The 15984-nt window shown below is 41.6% G+C and overlaps 1 protein-coding gene across 7 annotated transcripts in view; it reads left to right on the top strand.

Moving 5' to 3' along the window:
- The window catches only part of MCF2L2 (MCF.2 cell line derived transforming sequence-like 2), a 247448-nt gene that overhangs the window by 192234 nt on the left and 39230 nt on the right, over positions 1-15984 (top strand). For 5 of the 7 annotated variants that reach the window (XM_021069898.1, XM_021069896.1, XM_021069892.1 and 2 more), the window contains 4 exons: positions 2178-2270; positions 3000-3092; positions 10175-10246; positions 13466-13591. In XM_021069898.1, the coding sequence (XP_020925557.1) occupies positions 2178-2270; positions 3000-3092; positions 10175-10246; positions 13466-13591 (384 nt within the window). The remainder of the gene's footprint in view (positions 1-2177; positions 2271-2999; positions 3093-10174; positions 10247-13465; positions 13592-15984) is intronic. The other 2 variants (XM_021069895.1, XM_021069897.1) reach the window with 2 other exon arrangements.

Genomic DNA, 15984 nt, shown 5'->3' with positions numbered 1-15984 from the left:
TCCATAAGAAGTCTTGTCTCCCAGTGTGAACATGATTTTGGGGGTAGCAGTTTTTTAGCCCCTGATTTTTCTACAAGGAGGTAAAGGGAGGGATTTAGTTTATAGGCTTTCTGTAAGGAATTTTGGACTGAAGAGCACATTTAGGTCAATGGTTATGTTTCAGTGCTTGAGGGCCTATCATGTTTTGTGTTGCCCAAAGTGCAGACACAGGGCCAGGGGGTGAAGATTTCAGGAACACAGGTATCAGCTCAGCATCCACCAAGAGAACCAGGCCCCTCTCTGTCACTGGGAGAGTTTGGGGAAAGGTGGCTGACTGTGGGGGATGTTTTCCTGGGTGGAAGGTTGGATCTCCAAAGACTCCTCCAGCTTCTGAGAATCCTCTGGTGATGAGTGTTGAAAGCAGTGAAACTGAATTCTTTTAGGAACTAAATACCAATGTCTTTGTGCTGTGACAGACCAAGTGTGGGTGAAATGCCTTAACAATTTGTCGTGTTTTATAAGTCTGGTCTTCAGCATGACAGGAAACATCCCCATGTCTATACTCTTATGCTCTGGGAGCCATTGAGTTTAACAAATGTACTTAGCATGGTGCTGGCACATCAGAGGCACTCAACAGTTCTTTAGTGAATGAACAATGAAGATATTATTGTTAAGCTCTGAATTATTATTATTCCAGTTTATTAACCAGTCTGAACAACATTTCTTAAGGGCCATGTGCCTTCCTAAATAAACATGTGTGTCTGTGTGTGTGTTTAATTTTTCTTGGAGAGAGTAGCAAAGGACAGAGTTGCTGTAGTGAAGTGAAATGACAACCTACAATCCATTAGGAGAGGGGAAGAGCTACAGAAATGGAAATCATTCACTACAGCAGGGTGTTTAGAAGTCCAAGTCCAATAGACATAGTTGAAGCTGTAAGGGAAAAAAATAACTGATACCCAGATAAAGGACATTAAGAATGGCCTGAGCTAGAGGATAAGGACACAGAAATGCGTAAGGCAGTGGCCACATCGTCGTCTCTGCCAGAGCCTGGGCTCTATGAGAAGCACAGCTGCCATGGACCAGGTTCTCCTGATGGAGTGGTTGAAGCTGGAAAGCTGAGTCCACAGGCTTGGAGTATCTTTTCTATCTGGGATGTGTGCCCACCTGTCATGGTCTTTGATACAATGAGAATATAAGTCACACAGCACTTGGAATCCCCCTTGATCTCCAGCACTGAGGTAGTCATGTAGCTTTTCCTGTCTCCGAGTCTTATGCTGCAGGCTGAAGGTGAGGTCTGAGGCAGGGGGTGACCAAACCACTTAGGTTTGTGTCCAAACTGCCACATTTTCTTCTGGGGTGTTTCTGTCTTTCAGCTGTTTCTTAGGTTTATTTGTAGGGTTGGCATCAGGATGATTGTAATAAGGAGTGAGTGGGGAGAGATAAAGGAGGCGCTACCAGCACTGTTTGTCCATTTCACCACTCTGTGCAGAACTGTTTGGGGGAGATGTTGGTCTACCAGATAAAAAGCAAAGGAGAAAAGATAAAGATAAAAATTGAGGCATTCCCATTGTGGCACAGAGGAAACAAATCCGACTAGGAACCTTGAGATTGCGGGTTCAATCCCTGGCCTCGCTCAGTGGGTTAAAGATCCGGCGTTCCCATGAGCTGCGGTGTAGGTCTCAGACTCGGCTCGGATCCCGAGTTGCCATGACTGTGGTGTAGGCCAGCAGCTGTAGTTCCGATTTGACCCCTAGCCTGGGAACCTCAATATGCCACAAGTGCAGCCCTAAAACATAAAAGAAAAAAAAATTGACTCTTGTTCATGAATTTTCTTATCTATTTGACAGAGTCCTATAACTGCTCCCACAGCACTCATTCAGCTCTGAGTTTTTTTTTTTTTTTAATAACCTCTGCATACCTCCCCATCACACACTCACCCCAAAAGAAGGTTATGTATTGTACATCCCCAGTTCCTTACAAATTGAAAATACTCAGGCCCTGAGATAGTGCTTTGGGAAAGGTCCCCAATGGTCTCCTGATTTGCTGCAAGTAATAATTCCTTCCTTCTTCTGAAAAAAAGAGAGCAAGTGAGAGAGAAAATACTCAGGCCTGTTTCATAAATGAATAAACAGTATTACCCTGTCCACTTACTGATAAAATGCTACCTGATTAATTTATTCTAACTTTTTCTCACCCAGAAAGAAGATCTCCAAATGTATTTTAAATACCATAAGAATCTGCCCCGAGCCAGGGCAATCTGGCAAGAATGTCAAGACTGCACCTACTTTGGGGTAATGTTGGGGTTCTAAGATCTCCCACAAATTGTTTTCCCTGGACAATGTTTATGTGAATCCAATTTATGAAGAAATTGAAAGTATGAAGTAGGCAGAGGGATTTGGCGTAGGGATTTATGCTTCCTAAAAGTCTCTCCTACTTTGACACTACATATTGGAAGTTTCAGTGCTGCCCGCATCTCTGTGGGAGCCCTATGAGGAATAGCTGTAGCTTGGTGAGAAAACCTCTTTTAATATGGGTTTTTTTAAGTGGAATTCAGTCCAAAAGGTCACACTTTGGGGCTCCCTGGAATGATACCAATAAACCATCATGTTCCCTTGAATAGACTCCATCACCCACAAGCCCAACCTGAAGACACACTGCCTCCTTTTCAGAAGGATTTGAAATCCGCACTGTCTCCTATTTCCCTCCTAGTGGACCTTGGGGTTTTTTTGTTTGGTTGGTTTTTTTTTTGTTTTGTTTTGTTTTTTTTTTTTTTTTTTTTTTTTTGGTCTTACTTTCTTTTCTAAAGGAAATAAATGGTCTGGCATCCCTAGTTGCCTATAAAAATACTAGCCAACACTTTCCCCTTTCTTTCACTTTACACACTGTTCCTGAGGTACTGAGCAGCCAATAACATTATGAAAATGGTCGACACAGCTGCCTCTCTTGTTCAGGAAGAGAGCATTTCACTTCTTGTATTTAAATGCTGCAGCTTTTATTTTGTTTCTCTTTGGCTTCTCAAGGTATGCCAGCGTCAACTGGGTCACAGTCTCCCTCTTTTTAAGTATCTGAGAGGACCAAGCCAGAGACTTATAAAGTATCAGATGCTGTTGAAGGTAAGTCAGTGAGACAGTGCTTCTTGTGCTGGAAAAACAGGTGCCTGCACTATGGTATGCTTTTCCTTAGACATGCAAAATTGTGGCTTCACCTTCCCTTCCAAAAGTGAAGATATGCCTATCCTTCCAGCTTTTTTTCTTTTTTTTTTGGCCGCACTCTCGGCATGTGGAAGTTCCCAGGCCAAGGACTGACCCCTTACCACAGCAGCTACCCCAACCACTGCAGTGACAACACTGCAGGTTATCAGATCCTTAACCTGATACACCACAAGGGAACTCCCTATTCTGCCAACTTTTTCTGTTCCCAAGCCTAAATCAACCTTGTCATCACAAAAAACTAGTAGAACCGATAAATGAATTTGGCAAGGTAACAGGATACAAGATTAACATACAGAAATTGGCTGCATTTCTTTACATTAGCAATAAATTATTGGAAAGGGAAAGTGTTGTTGTTTTTTAATTTCTTTTAAAATGACATCAAGAAACTAAAGTACTGGAGTTCCCATTGTGGCTTAGTATGTTACAAACCCAACTAGTATCCATGAGGATTCATGCTAGATCCCTTGCTCAGTGGGTTAAGGATCCAGCATTGCCCTGAGCTGTGGTGTGGGTCACAGAGGCAGCTCGGATCCCACATTGCTGTGGCTGTGGTATAGGCTGGCAGCTGCAGCTCTGATTCAACCCTAGCCTGGGAACTTCCATATGCCACAGATATAGCCCTAAAAAAAAATAAATAAATAAAAATAAAATAAAATCTTAAGAATAAACCTCTTTGAAGAGGTAAAAGATTTATATTCTGAGAACTATAAAACTTGATAAAGGAAACTGAAGATATTCAAAGAAGTGGAAAGATATCCCATGCTCTTGGATTGGAAGACTTAATATTGTTAAAATGCCATACTACCCAAAGCAATCTATAGATTTAATGCAGTCCCTATAAAATTACCCATGACATTTTTCACAGAACTAGGACAAATAATTCTAAACTTTGTATGGAAGCATAAAAGACCCAGAATTGCCAAAGCAGTCTTTAGGGGGGAAAAGAAGCAGGAGGCATAATTGTCCTAAACTTAAGATAATAATGCAAAGCTACAGTAATAAAAACAGCATGGTATTGGTACAAAAACAGACACATGGATCAATGAAACAGACTAGAGAGCTCAGAAATAAACCCACTCACCTACAGTCAATTAATCTTTGACAAAGGAAGCAAGAATATACAATGGAGAAAAGACAGTCTCGTCAGCAAGTGGTATTGGTAAAGCTGGATGGCCACATGCAAATCAATGGATTAGAACACAACCTCACACAAAAATAAACTCAAAATGGCCTAAGAAGACTTAAATATAAGATGTGACACTGTGAAACTCCTAGAAGAGAACATAGGCAAAACATTCTCTGACATAAATCATACCAGTGTTTTCTTAGGTCAGTTTCCCAAGGCAATAGAAAAAGCAAAAATAAACAAATGGGACTTAATCAAACTTACAGGCTTTTTGCAAAGCAAAGGAAACCATAAACAAAACGAAAAGACAACCTACAGACTGGGGGAAAATTGCCAACTATGCAACCACTGACAAGGGCTTAATTTCCAAAATATACAAATAGCTCATACAACTCAATAACAGAACAGACAACCGAATCAAAAAATGAGCAGAAGACCTAAATAGACATGTATCCAAAGAAGACATACAGATGGCCAGTAGGTACATAAAAAAATGCCCAACATTGCTAATTATTAGAGAAATGCAAATCAAAACTACAATGAGGTGCCACCTCATTTCACTTCACACTGATCAGAATGACCACCATTAAAAAGTCTACAAATAACAAATGCTAGAGAGGGTGTGGAGAAAAGGGAACCCTCCTACACTGTTGGTGGGAATGAAGATTAGTGCAGCCACTATGGAAAACAGTCTGGAGGTTCCTTAAAAAAAAAACTAAATGTAGAGTTACCATATGAGCTAGCAATCCTCCCCTGGGCATATATCCAGAGAAAACTCTAATTTGAAAAGATACATGCACTCCAGTGTTCAAAGCAGCACTATTTACAATAGCCAAGGTGTGGAAGCAACCTAAATGTATATCAACAAATGACTGGATAAAGAAGATGTGGTATATATATGCAATGCAATACTACTCAGCTGTAAAAAAGAAGGAAACAATGCCATTTGTAGCAACATGGATAGATCTAAAGATTATTATAGTAAATGAGGTCAGAAAGTGAAAGACAAATACCATATGATATCACTTATATCTGGAGTCTAATATACAGCACAAATGAACCTTTCCACAGAAAAGAAAATCATGAACATGGAGAACAGACTTGTGGTTGCCAAGGAGGAGGGAATGTGGTGGACTGGGAATTTGGGGTTAATAGATGCAAACTATTGCCTTTGGAATGGACAAGCAATGAGATCCTGCTGTGGAGCACTGGGAACTATATATAGTCACTTATGATGGAGCATGATGATATGAGAAAAAAAGAATGTATAGATGTATGTGTGAATGGGTCACCTTGCTATACGATAGAAAATTGGCAGAACACTGTAAACCAGCTATAATGGAAAAAAATTAAAATCATTAAAATAAAAAAATAAACCAGCGTCTTCATTGAAGAGTAAGACCAAAGAATCATAAGTACCTGGAAGCCTGGCTACTCCAACATGCATCCAGAGCATGGATCTCTAAGGAGTCTGGCTTAGGGGAGCAGGGGTTCCTAGGAGCAAAGCAGGGAAAAGGGATGCATCACACTGCTGGCAGCTAAGAGGGTGGGGAGGCAGCCAGGCTTCTACTATCTGTAAGGTATCTACAGGTAAGAAATCATCTGCTGGGGAGTTCCCGTTGTAGCTCAGTGGTTAACAAATCTGACTAGGAACCATGAGGTTGTGGGTTCAACCTCTAGCCTCTCTCAGTGGGTTAAGGATCCAGCATTGCTGTGAGCTGTGGTGTAGATCGCAGACTTGGCTCGGATCCCACATTGCTGTGGCTCTGGCATAGGCTGGCGGCTACAGCTCTGATTAGACCCCTAGCCTGGGAACCTCCATATGCTACAGGTGTGGCCCTAAAAAGACAAAAAGGCAAAAAAAAAAAAAAAAAAAAAAAAAAAAAAGAAAGAAAGAAAGAAGGAAAAGAAAAGAAATCATCGGCTGGAGTCCCCACTGTGGTGCAACAGAATTAGCAGTGTCTCTGCAGCTCCAGGACACAGTTTTCCACTAGGGCCCAATGGGTTAAAGGATCCACAATGCTGCAGCTGTGGTGTAGGTTGCAACTTCAGCTCTTATCTGATCCCCGCCCTGGGAACCAGAAACTCCATATACCATGGAATGGCCAAAAAAGGAAAAGAAAAAAAAAAAAGATATATTTGCCCCACTTTACAGCTAAAGCAAGGAACTTCAAGAAAGAGGTATGTTTTTCTCCAAAGTCACTATTTTGTATGCATTGAAACAATGGAAAGGAGTAGGCAAAATTCCATCCATCCCTCCTTCTGCAACATAGGCCTCTACCCCTAGACTGAGGATCTTTCTCAAGAGCAACATAACAATGAATTTTGTTCTGCTGAACCCCTGGGTTGTTCTTTCTCTTGCTGACACCAGCACACCTTCAATAGAACACTTCCAGAGCCCCATGCCCCACCCCAGGACAGGAGGCTCTGTCAAGGCTGCTTCTCTATGTGTGAGCCAAGGGAAAGGTTTGGGCCACTCCTCCAAGGTTTGTTTTCAACTAACCTTAATAAGCTGTCTTGCTTAGTGTTTACTTTCTCTTAATTTAAAAAGAAGCCCCTGCTGTTTACTGGATACCTTCCCACATGTATTTCTCATTTAATCGCCACAATCAGATGTGCCAAAAAGTTCTGGGCTGTGAAGAAACTGAGACTCAGAGCGGTTACCTTATTGCCAACATTGTGCCCTCAGAACAGTCACCCCTCTCGGCTCTGCGTCAGCAGGCCCAGCCTCTGCTGTACCGGGCGCGGGAGGACCAGCCTTCTCAAGCCTTGGTTTTCTCGAGGACACTAAAGTGAGAACAGTGGAGCCTCCTCCCCAAGATTGCCGTGAGGATCAAGGGAGTGACGTGGTAGAGGGCTCTGTCAGGGCAGACCCCCCAGGAAGCTTCCAGAAGGTAACCTGCAGCTGTTGTACACGTGGAGATGCCACACCAGCTGGCAATGAAGATGGTGACCCTCTGCTTCCCTCTCTGAGTGGCATCTGTGAGCATGTTTTGGTACAGCATTCACTTAGGGCTTTGTGTTCCTCTGACAGCCCCGTCTTTCCTGTCACCTGAACATTACGAGTCCTACTCGTAGGCACAGTGAGGAGGGAACAGGACCTCCATGGAGTCTCTGCACCAGGGCCTGGTGCATCCAGTGCCGAAGGGCTTGGGCTTTCCCAGAGACACAGTGTCGACACAGCATCTACGTCAGAACCTTACCTGGAGGGCTGTGGTGCACAGTGATTAGAAACACAGACTCAGGAATTAGACATCCTGGGTATGGCTTCGGCTCAGACACTTCCAGGCTGCATGAACTCAGGCAAATTGCTTAACCCCCCTCTGCCTCAGTTCCTCACCTGCAAAATTGAAGGTAGTAATAGTACTTTTCTGGTATGCTTTTGGGGAGCACTAAATGAAGTAACACATGTTAAAAAATACTTAGAAGGTTTTGTTAGCTTCATTTCTCTGAGGAAACAAGAGACAGAATCCTTGTAAAACATTCTTTGGCCAACTGTGGGAAACTGTGGGAGGCTACTCAAGACAGACCAGTTTTTTTCCCATAGCTAAGATTGCTTTGTGCCTGGAAAAAACAAGTTCAAACCATTGGCACACCCACGAAGAGAGAAGGAACTTGGTAGTGTTCTCTGCCCTGAGGGACAGAGCTCATTCTGCAGCGCTTCTACCATCAGCTTCCTTGAGAGAGCATGGATGTTGGACCAATTGCCTTGGAAAGGACTGTAGGATCCTAGTGTGGGAAAGCTTTTCTAAGTATAAAAGAAAGTGGGAAATGAATGGTAGATTATTCCATTAAAAACAGACACACAAAGGAATTCCTGTGTGGCTGAGCAGGTTAAGTATCTGACATTGTCACTGCTGTGGTGAGGGTTTGATCCCTGGCCCAGGAACTTCCACATGCTGCACATGCAGCCAAAAAAAAAAAAAAAAAAAGACATATGAAGAATTGGGGAAAATACCAGCAAGATGTATGACAAGTGGTCAGCATGCTTAATCATAAGTTTATAGTAATTGATAATGAAAAACAAAAATAAAAAAGATGTTACCTACAAAATGCTTAATATCTTTTATGAGATATTGTGAAAATTAACAGTATGACAGAGTACATAATGTATGTAATGTCTAATGAATCATGGCAAGTTGATCAGACAGTATTAGTACATTATGTATCAGCATGTATGAGAAATCGATGCATTAAGGGACAATAGAAGGCACTATCACTAAGCTCAGAGTTCTCTCAAACAGACCAAGTGATACATGGAAACTATCATATTTAATGTAGAGAATTTTTCTTACCTGGATTTCGCTTAATTAAAATATGGTTTGCAAAATAGTACATTATTTCTTTACAGTAAGTTTTGCTTATTGCAAAAAAAGATGATTTAACAAGCAGTTATGCTGATTTCCTGTGTAATCCAACTCATGTCATAAATAGATTACTGTTTAAAAAGAGAACTAAGGGGGAGAGGTTGGTACAAGGTATAAACTTTCACATCTAAGATCAGTAAGGTCTGAATCTATAAGGTAAAACATGGTGACTATTGTTGATAAGACTGTTGTATAATTGAAATTTTCCAAGAGAGTAGGACTTAAATGTTCATACCAAAATAAAAAAAAAGAAGATATGTAAGGTGATAGGTATATTAATTAACTCGATGCTGGGAATCCTTTCACAATGTGTAAGTATATCAAATCACTACAGTACACACTGTATATACCTAATGACTATATGTCAATTATACATCAATAAAAGAGTTCCCTGGTAGCCTAGTGATAAGGACTCAGCATTGTCACTGCTGTGGCTCAGGTTCCATCCCTGGCCTGGGAACATCACATGCTTCAGGCACGGCCAAAAAAATATTATACCTCAATAAAACCAAAATTTTAAAAATTGATAATAAAAAGATGAACAAAGGAAAGAAGCAGTTTCCAAAAGAAAAAGTGCTAATAGCAAAGCTTTTTTTGAGAATTCTACCTCACCAGTTATTTGAGAAATTCCAGTTCAGAATAGCAGTGAGGTACGATTGCCCTGTTGATTCAACAGGCAAAACTTTCTGATTAAATGGTAATACTCTATATAGGCTAGGGACTTGTGAAACAAGCTTTCATATATGGCTGGTGGGAACGCAGTCCTTCTCTAAAGAACTTGACAATAGGCATCACTCTTAATGTTAACAATTCTACTTCTAGGAATTTATCCTTAAGAAAAGTGTATAGTGAATTCCCATCATGGTTTAACGGGAATGAATCTGACTAGTATTCATGAGGACTCAGGTTTGATCCCTGGCATTGCTCAGTGGGTTAAGGATCCAGCATTGCTGTGAGCTGTGGTATAGGTCACAGATGCGGCTCAGATCTGGAGTTGCTGTGGCTCTGGTGTAGGCCCACAGCTGTATCTCCAATTCGACCCCTAGCTTGGGAATGTCCATATGCCTCTGGTGTGGCCCTAAAAAGACAAAAAGAAAAAAAAAGAAAGAAAGAAAAGTGTATAAAGATGATGATTATAGTAAAAACATTATTAAACCTAAATGTTGAACAGTAGAGGAAATTCATCAATTATGATTTATCTATAGGATGCAATACTCTGCCACAATTAAAAACATGTTTTTTAAAAAATGTAACATCATGGGAAATGTTCATGATGTGTTGTTGTGAAAAAGCAGGCTATAAAATAGTGTCCAATGTGATTCTATATTTGTGGAAGAACTCTGTGCTGAAGGTACTATTCATTCTCTCCCTCATACTTGTGATAAATTCTTATACATTCTCAGTTTAACATTGGCTGGAGATGGTTTGCACAGTAGATTAAGTTGGCATTCTACTTTTTGATTTTCAATAAAGCTTTTGGGTTAATGCAGGGTCTGCTGGATTTTGAGTCTCCTGCAGATTTGGAAGTGGACCCAGGTGAACTGGAAGGATGTTCAGCTAAGGTACTGGATGTTAAATATTGTTTTATGTACTAACTGCTAATGGTGTTATGTCTATAGGTAGAAGGACTTAAGGCAATCTTGTTTTCTTTGTTTATGATCTTTATTGTCTGAATTTTAAAATTATAGTTGATTTACAATGTTGTACCAATTTCTGCTGTATAGCATAGTGACCCAGTCATACATATATGTACATTCTTTTTCTTTTTAGGACTGCATCTATGGCATATGGAAGTTCCCAGGCTAGGGTCCAATCAGAGCTGCAGCTGCTGGCCTATACCACAGCCACCAGACTACACTACAGCCACAGCAACATGGGATCTGAGCCATATCTGTGACCTACATCACAGCTCGAGGCAACACCAGATCCTTAACCCACTGAGCGTGGCCAGGGATCGAACCTGTATCCTTATGGATACTAGTCAGGTTCATTTCCTCTGAGCCACAATGGGAACTCCAACAGGAACTTTTCTCATACTATCTTCCATCATGTTCTACCCCAAGGGAGTGTTTATAGTTCCTGTGCTGTACAGTAGGTTTATTGTCTAAATTTTCTAAAATAGTTTGCATCCTATAATTCATAGTCAGGAAAAAAAATTAAAGGCAATTTCAAAGTGGGGATTTGCAATGAGATGTGGTAGTATATTTTCTTCCTTCCACATAAAAATGTCTTATAGGAATATAGAATTAACTGAAGGTATAAAATACATACATAAAAGACTGGAAGTAAATATGATAAAATCCCTATTGTGGTTTTCCTACATGGTAGGATTATAAATGATTTATATTTACTTCTTTGTACTTCATAACATATCTAGTCTTCTCTTCCAAGTGTGTATATGTGTGTGAATTCTAAGACTAACAAGTTTCTCTTGGAAGAAGTGGTGGCCACACCAGACTGGGAAGAAATTTGTGGCTTAAAAGTGGGTTTTTAATTTTTTTCTACTATATTAAATCTGGTTTTAACAAGAAAAACATGAGGCATGTGTCTCAAGGAGCAGTCATTTGCATATCCTCTCTGCTCAGAATGTGTGGTGGGCGATGCCTTAAGATTAAAAGAAGCTCAAGGCACAGGTAATAATTTTATAGCCTGGAGCAAGTGGAGCTGGCCTGAGTCAGAGGGGTTTAATAACGTTTGTAAGGGCCTTGTATCACACAGTGTAAAACTTTCTGTGTTTGAGGGAGGAGGATTAGTGAGAAGGAGAGGAAATAGGAGCAGTTGAGTCTCTAAAAGGAAGTTGAGTTTCAAGAAATTTAGTGAAGAGGAAGTTGCCTGGTGTGAGAACTTGTAATCCCTTACGAATGACATTACAGTAAACTCAGGTGAGAGCCTGTGGTCTTTCACCAGGACCCAGAACGTATTTACAAAGAGTAAGAAGGTTAGAATCCATGGCACATTGTTTGGTGGAGGCCAGTGCTCTGCTCTGTTCGTTTGCCCAGTCGCTCAGATCCAAAGATGCTATTCTTCCGTGTTTAAGTAGAGGTTAAGAAAACATACAACCCTTGGGATTTCCCATTGTGGTGCAGCAGAAACAAATCCGACTAGGAACCACAAGGTTGCTGGTTTGATCCCTGGCCTCACTCAATGGGTAAGGATCTGGTGTTGCTGTGAACTATGGTATAGATTGTAGACGCAGCTTAGATCCCACGTTCCCATGGCTGTTGTGTAGGACCGAAGCTGTAGTTCTGATTCGACCCCTAGCCTGGGAATCTCCATATGCCACAGGTGCAGCCCTAAAAAGCCAAAAAAAAAAAAAAAAAAAAAAAAGAAAAGAAAAGAAAGAAAATATACAACCCTTTGCTCACATCATGCAGTAGAGAGGGCAGGAAGAGGTGGTGCTATGTGGGCATCAGCAGAGAGTTCTCTGTTCTTTGTTGTAGAAGTTGATGTGTTTTTATTTTTTTAATTAATTAATTAATTTACTTATTTATTTTTGCTTTTTAGGGCCAAACTCACAGCATATGGAGGTTCCCAGGCTAGGGGTCAAACCAGAGCTATAGCTGCCGGCCTACACCACAGTCATAGCAACACCAGATCCAAGCCACATCTGCGACCTACACCACAGCTCACAGCAGCACTGGATCCTTAACCCACTGAACGGGGCCAGGAATTGAACCTGCAACCTCATGGTTCCTAGTTGGATTCGTTTCCACTGCGCTACAACAGGAACTCCAGTTGATATGTTTTTTAAAAAAAGGACAAAACCAAAATCTTTTTGTTGTTATTTACCAGGTAACAGATACATATGCTATGTAGGTAGCAGGGGAATAAAATACCAAAATCCTAAGCAAAACACTTTCCCGCTGAAACAACCCTACCTACCTATCATGTCCTAAGTGTTACAGGAATAATAGTGGGAACATTGGTCTCTAGAGTTAGCTTTTCCACTTAATGCTGGGTCTTTTTGCTGTTTGGGAGGTGCAGTCCACCTGGCTTACCTCTTTGGCATCTTTAATGGTGATAGAATATGGGGAGGGCTGGAGGAGGCAAGGAGGGAGGAAGAGGAGAGCTGGGGGAGATTCAGTGTGGCAAATGCCACCATTATGGTGATTACACATAAATTCTTAGTAGCCCTATTCTTCGCCTCTATAGTTTATATATATCCTCCTCTGGGATGATTTTAAGTATAATTTTACCCATAGGAATAAAACTGTCCCATTAAATATAGAAATATGATACTCAGATTGTACTTTTCAGTAGGCCCCCAGGGTAGGGGAGTAAAAAGGAGAGCAGCCTATGTAAAGGGACTGGGGTTTTCATGCTTTAAAAAAACTCAGGGAGTTCCCTGGTGGCCTAGCAGTTAAGGCCTTGGTGCATTGTCACTGCTGTGGCTCAGGTTACTACTATAGCTCAGGTTCAGTCCCTGGCCCAGGAATTTGCACATGCCATGGGTGCAGCCAAAAACAAACAAACAAATAAACAAATAAACAAAAAACTCAGGGTGCTTCTTATATAGCTGGAATATAATGTCCATGATTTTATGAATTTCATTAATACAATATGCAAAAGGTATAATCAATGATTTTGCATGTGTGTTTGTGTGTGTGTGTGTGTGTGTTTCTTATACTTAAAACCAGCCAATAGCCTTAGCCACCATTCTTTCAAAGCAGGGAAACAGGTTGATGTACCCACCCATGGCTCCTTACCTCTGTCCTATTTCCCTTATTCACTTGATAGATAGTTCGCTTTTTGATTTCCAACAAGGCATTTGGTTTCCACAGAATGGGCCAAAGAGGATGAAGGATTCAGCCTTCTCAGCTGAACTACAACAAGCTTTGGCCATGATGGAGGATTTGATCAAGTCCTGTGAGTTGGCTGTGGACCTGGCAGCAGTCACTGGATGCCCGGTATGTTCCATAGCAAGTGCTTGGACATTTCAGCAAAAGGCAGGCACTGTATCCCAAAGGAAGGAGATGCCGAGCCCAAGTTAGAGAACTGATCTGTGGGAAAGAAATCTGACTCTGGGGAAAGTAACTTAAATCGGTCAGCAAACCCAAGTTATGAGATTCCAAGCAGCATTTCAGCATTTTTAGGAATCTTAGATGGTGGCCCTTGGGCTCCTGAATGTTGAAACTGACCCACACTCTGGAAAAAACATAAATTTAGAAGCCAGAACATATTGGTCAAGGGAAAGTGCTAAAGGAGTAATTTACTTCCTCACTCATGGCACCATTAAAATATTAAAATATTTTCCTTTTTACTCATATTTTTGCTGTGAAAAGTACTTTAAAAATGGTTCCTTTTTTTTTTTTTTTTTTTTTTTTTTTGTCTTTTTTTGCTATTTCTTGGGCCGCTCCTACGGCATATGGAGGTTCCCAGGCTAGGGGTCGAATTGGAGCTGTAGCTGGCGGCCTACACCACAGCCACAGCAATGCCAGATCCGAGCTGCGCCTGCAACCTACACCACAGCTCACGGCAACGCCAGATCCTTAACCCACTGAACAAGGGCAGGTACCGAACCCGCAACCTCATGGTTCCTAGTCAGATTCGTTAACTATTGCGCCATGATGGGAACTCCTAAAAATGTTTCCTAATTGAAAGTCTAATCCCATTTCACATCATAGACCTCAGGAGAGGCCCTACAATCATATTATACCTCCCTTAATCCAGATGCTTAAAGAGAAAATACCTAAGGAAGAAGTGCTTGGGGGTTGAGCCATCTCCACTCTGGCATTAGGGTTAATCCCAAGTGGGCTAGACCCAGGCATTCCAGGCAAACTATCCTCTATAACTGTATGATTTCCATGGAACTGGGGCATAATTAACCTTCAGTTGGTTTTGCTTGGTAGGTACTCTAGATTTGGACACAGGTATGTTTTCCGTCATTGTCATAGCAAATAACCCAAAGCTTGATGGCCTAGAATAGCCCAAATTGGAGTCCCCGTTGCGGCTCAGTGAGTCGAGAACCCGACATAGCCTCAGTGAGGATGTGGGTTCGACCCCTGGCCTTGTTCAGTGGGTTAAGGATCTGGTGTTGATGCAAGCTGTGGTGTAGGTAGGTCACAGATGTGGCTGCGATCTGGTGTTGCTGTGGTTGTGGTGAAGGCCAGCAGCTGCAGCTCTGATTTGACCCCTAGCCTGGGAACTTCCATATGCACAGGTGCCGCCCTAAAAAGTAAAATAGTCCAACCAAGCTAAAATCAAGGTGTCTACCTTCTTTAGGAGAGAATCTCTTTCATTGTCTTTTCCAGTTTACAAAGACCACCTTCATTCCTTGGCTCATGGCCTCTTACTCCATCTTCAAAGAAAGCCAGCAGCAGTGTGTTGAGTTCTTCCTACATCACATCCCTCAGACCTTCTCTTCTGCTTCTCTTCCATTTTTAAGGACACTTGTGATGACATGGAGTCCAAATTTTTAATCCGTGATAATCTCCCCATCTCAGCGTTGACTGATTAACAACCTTAATTCATTTGTCCAGAAACCTGACATAGTCTTGGGTTCCAGGGATTAGGACTTGGACCTCTTTGGGAGGCTACTATTCTGTCTCCCACCCAGGGATCAAGCATTCGGAGAATCACATTTCAGAGAGATACTTTCCTTCTCTTTGTTTCCCTTTTTATTTATATCTAGATTTAACATATTGTTTATTGAGATCTGGGTAGATGAAATGACCTCTCTTTTCTTTCCTTGTCAGAAATCAAAAACTGCAGGAGTTCCCTTCATGGCTCGGCGGTTAATGAACCCGACTAATATCCATGAGGGTGCGGGTTCGACCCCTGGCCTCACTCAGTGGGTTAAGGATCCAGCGTTGCTGTGGGTGGTGTTGTAGCTCACAGATGTGGCTTGAATCCCGTGTTGCTATGGCTGTGGTGTAGGCCGGCAGCTGTAGCTCCAATTGGACCCCTAGTCTGGGAACCTCCATATGCCATGGGTGCGGCCCTAAAAAGACAAAAAAAAAAAAAAAATGAAAGAAGTCAAACCATGCAAATTAGTTAGGAGAAGAAAAAAAAAACCAACAACTGTGATCTTTTTATTTCCCTCCCTCCTCCCTCCTGGTATTCTGAGGCCAGCATCTCAGAAACAGCCCCATTGGGCACCGATGCTGTTACTATCCCCTGGGACTCCAGAATGCTCTCTGCTTACTACTGATGCATGATTTAAGAGGATATTCATGAACCATGCGGTGTGTGGCAAAGGGGATCGTTTTCTTGATAATAACAACTTATTTCCTTGGCTAAGGAAAGTCAAGAGAGCAGTTTGTTTCATCATTTGGGACATCTTTCTGTTCTTCTTTTTATC

The sequence above is a fragment of the Sus scrofa genome, chromosome 13 (genome assembly GCF_000003025.6).
Source record: "Sus scrofa isolate TJ Tabasco breed Duroc chromosome 13, Sscrofa11.1, whole genome shotgun sequence".
NCBI lineage: Eukaryota > Metazoa > Chordata > Mammalia > Artiodactyla > Suidae > Sus > Sus scrofa.
The sequence above is the reverse complement of the archived record's forward strand: the minus strand, read 5'-3'. Positions and strand labels throughout refer to the sequence as shown.